Source organism: Dysidea avara, chromosome 9 (assembly GCF_963678975.1).
Source record: "Dysidea avara chromosome 9, odDysAvar1.4, whole genome shotgun sequence".
In the NCBI taxonomy this organism is placed as follows: domain Eukaryota; kingdom Metazoa; phylum Porifera; class Demospongiae; order Dictyoceratida; family Dysideidae; genus Dysidea; species Dysidea avara.
In genome coordinates this window covers 29,877,700-29,890,854 of record NC_089280.1, presented here as the reverse complement: position 1 = coordinate 29,890,854, position 13,155 = coordinate 29,877,700, and the positions used below count along the sequence as shown (strand labels likewise).

Genomic DNA, 13,155 nt, shown 5'->3' with positions numbered 1-13,155 from the left:
TTATTCGAGGGAGGAAGGAGTATTTGTACACATTAACTCTTGTTTGCAATTGAGTTAGCTTGAGAGGATGTTGAGCACAGGTGTAGGACACTAGGGTTGGTGACGGTAAGCAATGATGAGGTATTACTAGTAAGTTCTTGACAATCTTGAAAAGCAAGGTGAGTCTAGCAATTGTTCTTCTGTTTTGAAGTGTAGGCCATTTAAGACTGGTCAACATGTCTGTGATGCTATCATGGTTTTGGTTAGATTTGTGCCAGGGTTTATTCAAAACAAAGCAAGCGGTGCGGTGTTGAATCATTTCTAGTTTACTAATACTAGTGTGATGACAGGGGTCCCAGATGGCTGAGCAGTATTCTATTGATGGTAAGAGCAATTGTTTGTAGACGTATTCTTTAATTTCTGATGGCGCATTATGGAGATTTCTTTTTAAGAATCCGAGGAGTCGATTTGCTCTGTTACAGATGCAATTGATGTGAGGATCCCATGATAGTTTGTGATGGAGACGGATTCCAAGGTAGTTATGTTCTAATACTGTAGCCAGTGGAATGTCAGACATTTTGTATGTGAAAGTACTCTTGTTATGGTGTGTTGTTATCTGTAAAATTTTACATTTGGAGATGTTGAATTCCATCATCCAGTCAGTTGCCCATCTTGTCAGTGAGTTTAAATCATCTTGAAGTATTTTATGGTCTTGTGGTGTTTTAATGGTTTTGTAAATAAGAATATCATCTGCAAATAGACGGATCTCACTTTGAATGTTGGCAATGATGTCATTGATAATTATAAATCAAGAAAAGAACTGGTCCAAGAACAGACCCTTGGGGAACACCAGATGTTACATCACAAATGGATGATTTAGAACCTTCTACTATAACTTGTTGAGTGCGACCATGAAGAAAGGATTCAAGCCAGTGTAATACATTCCCTCTTATTCCATAGTGCCTTAGTTTGTAGAGGAGTCTTGAGTGAGATACTTTATCAAAAGCTTTAGAAAAATCTAGTATTGCAGCATCAACTTGTAAATTTGTGTCTATTTTCTTGGCAATGTCGTTGATGGTGATAAATAATTGTGACTCACAAGAGTGCTTAGACCTAAATCCAAACCGTCTGTCAGAAAGAATATTTTGATCTTCCAGATGTTTCATTATTTGACTTACTATAATGTGTTCCATTGATTTGCATATTACTGATGTTAACGAGATGGGGCAGTAGTTTTTTGGGTCAGATTTCTGGCTTTTCTTGAATATCGGACTGACATAGGCATGTTTCCATTGGGATGGTACAGTTCCAGTTTCTAGTGATTGTTGAAATATGTGAGTAAGCATAGGAGAAATTTCAGCTGCTGTTGTCTTTAGTACAAGTGGATGTATAGAGTCTGGACCAGGAGATTTTGATGGATCACAGTTGATTAGAATGTTGTAAACTCCCAATTGTTCAATGATTTCAAATGCTGGTAGAGATGGGTGTAATGAAGGACCTTTGTCAGGAATGGTACTGTTGTCATCAGTTGTAAATACAGATTTGACTGGAAATTATCATTTAAAACAGTTACCTTTTCAATTGGGTCTGTTAAAGCATTGCCACTTTCTAACGTACCAATGCCATCTTGCTTACGAGTTTTCAGGTAGTGCCAAAGAGATTTTCTGTTGTGTGACGATGATACAAGATTTGTCACATATGATTTGTGCTGGTGTTTAAGTTTAAGGCTTACCTCTTCAGTGTGTAGCAATTTGTACTCGGATCAATCAGTGTCATGGTGATAGCGCCTGGCTCAATTGTAAAGTCTTTGCTTCTTTCCGATTAGCCATTTCAAAGTGTTAGACATCCATGGTAAGTGAGTTCTAGTACTTGATGTTTTGGTAGGAGTGTGGTCTTCAATAATTTGCTGAAGATTCTGCATAAAAAAGGTCCAGTTTTCTTCCAAGCTTTGAGATGACAAACGTTGAACATTTAAGTATTTCAAAACGTGTTTCTGTATTATATTTCATGGATTTATAATTGGATTTCTCAGATAGTGTATGAGAGTCCCAAGACGTTGGTTACCCCACGTAAATTACAATAAATGATTTTTTTGAAACCATCAATATTCATGTAGTGATAAAAACAAAACAATTACAACACCTCGGTCACATGTGACTGCATAAGGCCTAAGCTATGGCAAGGAAAATACAAAAAGGAATACAATAAAATAATTATTTTGTCCAATTTACATTATTACGGGTAAAAAATATTCTCTGAGATGAGCTAATGGCCATGGTTGCTGCTTTATCAAGTACTCTTTTGCAGTGTGAATATGGTTTGTTCATAATAGCTTTCACACTCAAGTCCAGCCCAGCCCAGCTACATAGTTTCTGTTTAAACTGTTCCAGTGTTGTGCATGATACGATATCATCACTTAATGAGTTCCAAATTTTATTGAGGAGGGGAAGAATGAGGAGTTGATTCTTGTCATTGGTTGCTGAAACCTCATTTGGTGACCCCGAGTATAATAGTCAAATGAAAGTGGCATTAGATGGATATTGGCAGGTATATTGTGAATGATCTCAGCATGGTGATGGATTTTAGTTGGTTCCGACAATGTATCAGTGACTTCCAGTTTAGTCTAAATTGTAACATTTCAGTAACACTTGAAGAGGTAGAATAGTTATTAAAAACAAATTAAACCTTGCAGCATGTCATTGAACTGATTCAATAAGAGATATGTCTTTATTTGTATACGTGGTGCCCAAACAATGCAAGCATACTCTAAAATAGGTTTAACTAATGATTCACAGGAGTGGGCATGACGAAAGCCATGCTGCTTGTCACATAATAATTGTGATGTTGTATAATGACAAATGTGAGCATATGTGGGAATAAAGAAATTTGAACATATACAGGTTAGAGAAACTAGTCTATAGTTGTTACACTGAGTACAGTCACCTGATTGGTACAATATTGGCTTATTTCCAGTTGGATGGAAGTTTGATGGATTGAAGCTTGAAAAATAAGTGTAAGAAATGGTGCAATACAGAGTCTTAAAAGTCAAGCTAGTACTCCATCTGGACCAGTTGCCTTTGAGACATCTATTTCTTGCATTAATTTGGGCACTCCATTTACATCAATGGATAGGTCAGTTATGTCAGGCAGGGGCATAGGGAGGAGGGATTCAGGAATCCCCTTTAAAATTTAGGCTTCTGAGCTTACAGCAGGACCCTAACACACCAGTGTGGCAGGACAAGATGAGTAATATATAGAGTATGGCACAGCACAATAAACCTTGCATTCATCTCTCAGGGAAGGATTTATAGAGGTAACATGAGCCCTCTTCAAAACATCGATATACTCTAATAGAGCAGTCATGTATACTCTAATAGGAGAACATGCATGTAAATATCCATATGTTAAGGTAGTGAAGTTTTTCAGACATATATATATATTCTATATAACATTAAATAGCTCTTATATAAATATATAACAAAATGCATTATACGTACCAAACCCATGCAGTCACCAAATTACAGTGATTGGTAGCTATGTTCAGCACTCAAAAACTACTCAAATGTTAGTGTGTATTTAAGTGAAATAATTGGGAACTGATTATCGGTTATTTAATATTTATCACCAGTTATTGAAGTTTTGGAAATCTCAATCGGTTATCCAGTGAAAGTGAATAGCACTGCTGTATGACTGTTTTATTAGAGTATCTAGATATTCTAGCTGGTATATACGTATGTATGTGCATAATATGTACGCATGTACCTCCTTTTTGAAAGTCCTCCTAGTAAGGCTCAATGTTTATGGAATAGTTTGGACTGTACATTAAGTGGCTATTGTTATTTGGATTGATTTTGATGATCTAAAGCCTCGGCTTATCAAGCTATTTGAATCATTGGCAAGAACAAGACTTTATCTTACATATAACTATGGCAGCTGTTGCCATTATTAAGTCATAGCTATGTCTATACTGGGGTTTGATTTTGTACAGATTGGAGTAGATAAAGCAATAGAGGAGTTGATCATTCCACTGGGGCAGCTGAAAGAAGTGATGTCTTTAAAACTGTCACTTGATACTGCCATTGGTTCACTGGAAACCAGACTGACATATCGTGCTGAGCTGAGGGATAAGAAGGTATCTCCCCTAATACTTTTGTTTTCATACATGCAGTTGAGGAGGTACTTCCATAGCAATGTAATTTGTTGATATGTTGTTAGGCATTGCTTAATAACCTCCTATCAGTTACTGAATCAGTCGCCATGTTGGAAACACTGCTACAGCTACACCAGACTCCATCATCACTGGATGCCTCTGAAAGGTGTGAGAACTACTTTGTGCTGTGAACTTATAATTTGATTATATTATGGTAGTCACAGAGGTCATTATAAGTGCTGCAGTGTAACCTTGTGGTGCACCTTCATAACTATACAATGACTATTCTATTAGAGTATTTGATTATTTGTATACTAGCATACCGTATATATATAGCCTAATTAATTTGAGGGGCAAAATTTTTGAGGTTGAGGTTACCTAATTTGAAATTTTCGTGGATTTTCAAAATGTATAATATTTCAAGGATAAAATTTCCACTGTTAACCCCCAAAACCTCAAAATCAGCAAAAATTTTCCCCCTCAAAATATTTAGGGTATACAGTATACTGTTTTAGTATAATTATTTCAAGTATATATGTTATAATGTTTTGTAAACATGTACACGCATGCATTCACACACTCATAATAGTGTTCATCTGAACTCCATTAAAAGCCAGCGAATCCCCTCAACATAAAATGATTAGGAAGTAGCTTACGGTACTGGTTATAACAAGTGGCCCATGTTACAGGGGGCTCAGTATATAGTTACCTTCATTAACATATTGAGTGCTATCTCTTACAGCATATCAGGATAGTTCACTGGGATTATGCAGGATTGAGTGGCTAGTGAGTTCAGCCGTTTGTAGTAACTAATGTCACTTAGCAACCAGCATCCCATGATCAAGATGTTGGAGTCGGTAAAAATATTTGTTTGTTGAGTTATAATCATCATGTTTACCAGTGTGTGATGTAGCGTATTCGCTCCATTGATCAAGTGTTGGAGTCCAAACTGGAGAAGATGTTCATATCATACATTTCTGCTAGTCCTGACAAACTAGCTCAGTGTCTGAAGACATACCCTGCAATTGGTAAACAACAAACAACAGAAGAATCATTCTGGAGTCAAGTGGTGACTCCTTATATGGATGGGGTAAGTCCCTCCAAATTACCATGTGTCATTCTGTGTGCCATCATGTGTCACTATGTCATTGTGTATCATATGTGGTATTGTATAGCATGTGTGTCATTCATTGTGCCATATATAGTATGTCACTCTGTGTCACTGTACATGTGTGCCACTGTGTGTCATCACTATGAAACTGAATTGTATTTCTATGTATATTGTTGTGTAACTTGTATTTCAGGTTCTCACCAGTAGGAATTTCAATTCTAAATCTCATGACTTATCCCTGCTTTATGCTGAAGTGTTAAACTTCTTTCCTGCATATTGTCAGTCATTACTTCAGGATGTTAGCCACACCTCCAGCCACACCCACTCAAATCAGCAAGGATTTGATTTTCTAGTCAATGCAGTTTTTCCTAAGATTGTTCATGTAATTGAAATGCGGTTAACCATCATATTTGCCTCAGGCAATCCAGATGTGTTTTATAAGGTAACCCTGTGCTGTTATGTACTATTTATGGTACTTTTCACCTTCTTGTAGAACTATAAGAAAACGAATGATTTCATTGGTCAGTTTGAATCTCTCTGTGCTACTAAGAACAGTATACAGAGGCCAAGAAGCCATACTAGTTATAGCAGCTTTCTTAACAAGTGGAGCTTCCCTATCTACTATCAAATAAGGTTAGGTACCCACCCACATTACTACTTATGAATTTTTGCTATTTTTTTAGATTTCAAGAGATTGCTGGACATGTAGAAGGCATCCTGTCTGGCTCGAGCCAGGTGAGTATCATGTGACCTTCCACACTTACTGGTTACATCATCACCGGACCATAGCAATCCAAGGCCCACCTCTTGGAGCCCTTTGCAGCAACATGGCGTAACATGGCGTAGTGTATGCACAGTAAAAACAAACTAGTGAAGGTCACTACTAATTTCTACCACAATACTCACTATTTTCATGTAGTGACCTTCACTACTCTTTTGTAGTAACCATCACTACTCTTTTGTAGTGACCCTCACTACTCTTTTGTAGTGACCCTCACTACTCTTTTGTAGTGACCCTCACTACTATTTTGTAGTGACCCTCACTACTCTTTTGTAGTGACCCTCACTACTCTTTTGCAGTGACCCTCACTACACAGTAGTGAACGTCACTACATGGTAGTGAAGGTCACTACAAAATTAGTAGTAAGCATCACTACACAAAAATAGTATTATGGCAGACATTAGTAGTGACGTTCACTACTTTACTTTTACTGTTTGTCGTTGTTGGGAGGATGGTGTGTGCATCACACCATTGGTACACGGGTTTTGAAAGCTTACAGTACAGATATTGTTGTAGCACCTGAATATTACACCTGTATAGCTTCTTCACTACAGCTGTTGACGCATCTTGTAGTCTGGCTGGACATAGACAGTGATGTAAGTGTGCTCTATGACTATATATTAACTGTTACTATGGTTACATGATACAAAGGTGGTGTTGAGTGTCAATCAAGCAGTCGGAGCAATCAGTGATTGTTATCAGATTAGTGAATTAGTAAATGGTAGCTTGTCATTATTAGTGAACAATTGAAATCGTGGGTGCTCATACTAATGGTTTATCCTCGGAAATATTATGAAATATGTTTAGTAGTATTAGTTAGTCTCATCCCCAACCACCCACGTGTTTGTCAACTACTTGGTAATCATTACTGATTGATACTTAATAGGATGATGAATAAACAAATATAACAATGTTAATAATATACGTGTGCACAATTTGATAATAAATTCTCTATGTCTAATCGAACGTCCGAGACTGGTCCTGATTTCTAATTTACTCTAGTATTGGTACACAGGCTGTGGTCACTGCAACATTAACCACATTCCAGTACTGTACACCTGTTGCTGGGTTACAAGACTGCCTTTTCAACACTGGAATCAAATAAGATATTGCCTTACAAGTACACGTTTTCCCATTGTAACCAGTACATGTGCTGCTGTTACACTTTGCCTGATAAATATACTGTGGATAGCGGTTGGCGTCATGTTCTACTTCATAGCTCCATTGACAAAGAGAGTTACTGCTCTCTCCAGTTATTTTGGCGCGGCTGGTGCCATTTTGGTTCTCAAAGACAGTATTTTCTGTATCCCATCTCAAATTAAAATCAGCCCTCATGTTTACAGTTGTTTTCCTGTAAGATAGCAATTCTTCACCTTCCAGTTGGCACTCTTGTTTGTCATTACAGTTATCACATCGTTCAAGAAATTTTGACATTAATGAAGTGATGTTAGAACAACTAACATCACTGGATTGTGCAGAATCACACAGTGGTGCAGCGTTACACTGCACAATGTACAATAGTGGTACAACCAGTAGGATTGCCTATAGGGAATATCAGTCATATAATATCAAATGTTATGCACACATACATGTACATTAGCTGAATATATTTATATAACTAACTAGTTAGTTTAGGGTAACTCATACCTTAAACATCTCTGTATTTGTTGTCTCTTTATTTCTTTGTTGTACGTTTGGAAGATGTGCATTTCAGGAGCAAGCTGATTCCTTTTATATTCCAACAAGCTGGCATGTTGCATGCTGAGGGCATTGTAATCAATTGATTTCCTTGTTCTATTGTACTAGATGAATGATTTGTATAGTAGTAGTATAGAGGACAAGATTCCACACAGTGTGACAGGAAAGGATCAATTCTTCAATAAGTGTAAATGACACACATGTCACTTTGGTATGAATTGTAAGGGGACATGATTGCTATATGTGTAATCGTTGGGTGTCATGAGAACATTATCATTATGACATATTTGTTCTATTGTAGATGGACTGATGGAGGCAACTCAGAAATTGTTGTCTAAAAACACTATTTTTTACAACTAGCCCAAACCTGAGACAGGGTGGGGAGGGGGGGATAGTAGTACATATGCACTAAATTTTCTTTGTGTTTGAATTTCATATTTTGTATTATGTGTTCTATATTAATGGATAGTGTATGTTGTAGATACTTGGCAATCATCTCTGATGTGCTAATGTCAGTTAAACGTACTGAGGATAGTTTAAAGAAGCTGTGGTCACAAGTCCCAGGATACTCCTGGGATCAGTGGCAGTGATATGAGTGACAATGATAAAGTCAGACTACCACTGTCATTAGATGCTAAGGCTTTTGTTAATGAGGTAATCCCCCATGGTTGTTGGGAACCCTAGGTAGAAAGGAAATTCCCCTGTGTGTGTGTGTAGTTGGGGGGGATTGACAACAGATGGGGTATAGCGACTATTGTATTGTTGCACAGGTAGAGCAACTTCCCATGCATGGTGGATAAATCAGTCACCCAGTCAACTGCTCTACAACAGCTATTACAGTTAGCTGCTATTGCTAAAGAACTAGCACTCTCCTCCACAAACACTAGTACAAGGAGTTAGCAGTAGTAATTGTATCATATTTGTAACAACACCATTATCATGAATACCAATCTATAATAGGTGACTTGTGGGAAATAAATACACACACACACCCTGTGTACTATTGGTAATGTGGCCTGTGTACTATCAGACCAATGTTTGTGTTGATTCCCGAGAAAACTTTATTTCTTATGAGAATTAACATTTCACTGGCAGTAATGGTGTGAAGAGAATTTTGGCTCCATTTGAAATGTGGGAAAGGGCTGCAATATATATATATATTATATTGTTTGTAATTTTGTTCGAGTAATGAGCTCAACATGAACATATTCTAATAGCTATAGTATCCTGATTTCCTGGTCAGTTTACATATGTACTAATAGGACTTTCAACTATATATGGATTATGTCCACATTATAACAGCTGCAGGTGGCAGTGTTACACAAGATATGCAGGAATTCAAGTGAACTCATCATAGCTGGATTACTACATTTCCAGTGTAGTGGGTTACATCTTCCTGCCCATCTGCTGTAAGAAATGATAGAATTTGTAAGGTTTATTTAAACACAAATACAGGCTGTGGGATACATAGCTACACTTGAGAGTGTGTGTGTTATTTCATGAAATAATGCATTTAGTAATAATCATGAAACAACTACTTTGTCCCTTTAACATGTCTAGCATGTATGATGTAGGTGGTGAACAATAGAGGGAACTCTGTGATGTAGTGTAGACTATATATAGTGAGAATAATACTAGTTATGTCGATGTGAATGTGTAACAAATTTATAAAAATATTACAATACAAAAATCACTGCAGCTATAAGCTACATGATGGAGCTGAGCATGTTGTTAGCTAGTGCATTCAGTCTCCTAATAGCTAGTAGTGCATCAGCTGCAGCCTTGATTAGTTGATACTGTAGAATAGAGTTCTCTACTGAACTATATACTTTCATGTAGTGAGGTTACTGCTGTTTGTGGTTGGCCAGTAATACCGGTTCAGCTGTGGACTGGCACCTCGGTTGGTTTGCTGTATTGCTGTACTGGACTATTAGATGGGTAGGCCTTGACATTTTCAACCTCTTCACAATTCACACAATATTTCAGCCCTTGTAGTAACTGCAGTATAGAATGCATGTTCCAAGTACAATGTAAAGAATGATACTGAGTAATGATTTTTTTTTTCTTTTCCCGGGCTAGATGGTCTGCCATTGCCACCACCCCCAGCACCAGTTGGCATGTGCTGGACAACTGTTAGAAGATAAAACAGGTTGGACTCAGTAGTCCCTGTGCCCATCTCGGATAAACCATCACGTGACTTGCAATGCGGCCTTTTTACACACCTCGCAGACTGTAGCTACAATTTTCGTTTAACATTCGATATCTTTTCGGTAAGTACGGGACCATTAAGTGACTAATCTTTTCCGACCTCTGTCGCTTCTCAAGCTGCAGCTGCACCAGTCGCCGGACAAGTTGAAATTGACTACGCCATAAGGCTCCCCTCCTCGCTCCCCTCTTATAGCGACAGGTCGATCCGTTGAAGTACCTCATGCAGTAGCCGCCATACTGGCACCAGAAACAGAAGGGTATAGCTGTTATTTACTAACCAGTAATGACAGACACCGCAACTCTTACGCGTGAGACACACGTATCGGATTGTTGTCTCACGCCGCGGCATGGTTTTTCATCTCACGCATTGTAATTCCTGGAAAATTAAGCTCTCGTGTAAGTTAATTTCACTTCAAATTTCTTGGCAAAACGCCAAGCAGTGCTCTAATGGCTAAAAATGGAGAGGTACACTGTATAACCGAAAATAGCCAAAGAAGGTTGCAAATTTTGCATTTTTACAGGAATTCAGTTCTACCAAGACGAGACCTCACGCATAAGTAAGAAAATCTCACTCATTTTAACCTCAGGTCTCACTCCAAGTGCACTTTCCAGGTTGAGGTCTCTGGTAATGATCAACACAAAATCTGACCCGGTCTGCGAAAAGGGCTCTTATAGCCTTTCCAATTGCATATATATGGTAACCCATAACTTGACTGGTGAATATGGTACAAGCCAACAATTTGGTCACTCAACAACCCTAACCTGGCAGTAGCTGTGGGTGTAATTACATGGTGATAGCTTTAGTAGATTAGGAGTTATGATTAGCCAAACATGGATAATTGGAAAGGCTATAAGAGCCCTTTTCGCAGACCGGGTCACAAATTTAATCACATTTCCGCATCGCACTATTTTGTCCGTATAGTGTTGTCGAGTCCCCCAGTCAATATTTGGCAAGTTCAACTGAGTCACCAGCAATCCAAATTGGCAAAATTAGGATGGTTGTCTACAATGGTCTTGAAAAGTTGCAAAGGGTTTAAATTTTCTTTGGATCTGCTTTGGGGTCAATAAAAAACACATACAATAAGTGAGTTGTGATTCTCAAAGGTGAGGTGACAGGCATGATGGCTTCTGAGTTTAAGTCTGTGGTTAGCATCTGACAGTTAAGTGAGCTGCAGCAGGCCAAGAGAACATCTCCACAACCATCACTTCTATCCGTTCTGAAGGCAGTGCAATTAGCAGGTAAGAATAAAATATCTTGGCTAAGCCATGTTTCAGAGATAGCTATTATATTGGGGTTATGTTCATTGCAAAGGAGGCCTTTTTAGATGTTAGCTATTACTAAGTATCACAAGTTAAATTGACCATATGCATATCTCTGGGATATCAAACTGAAAGTTTAACACAAGATAGATAGCTACTTAGATAGTGTCTCGTTTAAGCTATAAAAGAGAAACTATTAACCAATTAGGTAATATGCCAGAGGATGATTTTCCAAAATTGTGTCATATCATAATGGTCATGATCACATAATTATAGCAAAATGTCCCAAATATTAGTTATACATTTGTTTGTCCCATTCTTGAAGTCTGGTCTCCATACCACGACATCTACAAACTAGAGATGGTACAAATCTAGAGAAGGGCAATAAGATTCATGATTAATCTAACTACAATAGAACAGCTAGTGTTACGGAACACTGAACAGTTTGCAACTCTTGGAGAAATGAAAAAAATAACCTACTTATTGATGACATGGTAGACATGCAATTAGCAAGCACAGCTAAAACCAAGTAGTACTAGCTACAACTAGAGGACACCAATATACAGATTTCTTACAGTTACCACCAAGCTTGTTGGTGATTATAGGCCATAGCTACATACTTTCAGTTTGTATGAGATGTAACTAAAACCGAGTTGCCATTTGTATAAACTCGTGCTTGTGTGTTTGTACAATACATGTGCATGATATCTGTTTATAGATGAAAGATTGCTATCTAACTACATTCACTTTACTGAAACTCCATAAATAATGTTATACTGGTACTCATCATCAATGATATTCCTCTAGTCTACATTCTTTCAGCCCAAGTATGTACATGTATGGCATAATTATATAGTGATCTCTGTGTGTACTGTTCTAGTAGCTCATTGTCACATGTCTCTGTATGAGAACAAGTGGGTATTATATGACATAGTAAGGATGTCGTTGACAACATTGCATGACTGCTACTTTTAATTTCCCAAAATGCTCACCCATGTTATTTTTGAAGGCCACACTACAGCTTGTTTTTGGCATGGTACATATTTGCACATGTCCTGCTTTTACCTCTGTTGTCATTATTGCAGACAGCATGTTTAATGGTTACTATTACAACTCATAAGCAGTGTTGCCATTATATGTAAAAGCAATACAACATCATGTACTGTAAGGTTATATCTTCATCATTAAGCATCAATGCTACAATTTTAGTTATATGAATATTTAGTTATATCCCACTGAAGCTCTATGTAAAAAAGTAAAAATCTAGGAGTATATGATTGTTTAACTCCATGCATTGCCTTTTATATTACAGCGGAACCTGTATTTATGGTCACCTGAATTAAACAGCCACTTTTGTATAATGGCCATGGTCAAAAGGTCCCAAATATTTTCCCATACAAATTATGTGGTTTGTTGTTAAGGGTCACCTTTCTATCACATATAGTGGACAGCCAAGAGTTGCACTTATGGACCACTGTATAATTATGTGCATACCATCAACCCTTGTATAGTAGTCACTACTTGTAATATAGCAGTCATGAAGAGTTAGTGGCTTGTAATCTGGCACCACAATTGACAACATTTTTAAAAGTTCACAATTACAGTATCACACTTCCTTCCTTTCAATGAATACTATATAATCTATCTGGCTTCATTGCTTAAAGCATTCAATGTGGCCATTAGCACTATTCATAACAAGCCCACCTTGCCACATAATTGTTAACAGAATGGAATAATTATTATGGTTGGTGCACAAGTCTGTTAACAATAATGTCATAATGGTCATAGCCGCTAAAATGCTGCTGACCACCCTACATAGGATTTTCTTTATAACAGCCACCTGTATATAAAGGCCAAACCTTTCTGGCCTAAGTGACTGTTACACACAAGTTCCACTATATATTTAGTAACTATCATATTGATAGCTGATTGTTTGGCCTTATCAACAAGTTGCAATTGCTTATAGTT

The 13,155-nt window shown here is 37.6% G+C and overlaps 2 protein-coding genes across 2 annotated transcripts; one reads left to right on the top strand and one right to left on the bottom strand.

The window, feature by feature from the left end:
- On the top strand, positions 1-8,085 carry LOC136267408 (conserved oligomeric Golgi complex subunit 2-like). The gene is made up of 11 exons (XM_066062558.1): positions 1-363; positions 432-514; positions 3,968-4,111; positions 4,195-4,295; positions 4,872-4,986; positions 5,043-5,219; positions 5,434-5,682; positions 5,734-5,873; positions 5,924-5,975; positions 6,562-6,617; positions 6,673-8,085. The coding sequence occupies exons 5-10, from the start codon at positions 4,942-4,944 to the stop codon at positions 6,580-6,582; spliced, it is 684 nt and encodes a 227-aa protein (XP_065918630.1). The 5' UTR covers positions 1-363; positions 432-514; positions 3,968-4,111; positions 4,195-4,295; positions 4,872-4,941; the 3' UTR covers positions 6,583-6,617; positions 6,673-8,085.
- LOC136267410 (uncharacterized) lies at positions 6,882-8,438 on the bottom strand. Its single transcript, XM_066062562.1, has 2 exons — positions 7,669-8,438; positions 6,882-7,563 (listed from the first exon to the last, which is right to left on the bottom strand). Exons 1-2 carry the CDS (start codon positions 7,675-7,677, stop codon positions 7,015-7,017), a joined length of 558 nt encoding a protein of 185 aa, XP_065918634.1. The 5' UTR covers positions 7,678-8,438; the 3' UTR covers positions 6,882-7,014.
- Between the last annotated feature and the right edge of the window lie 4,717 nt (positions 8,439-13,155).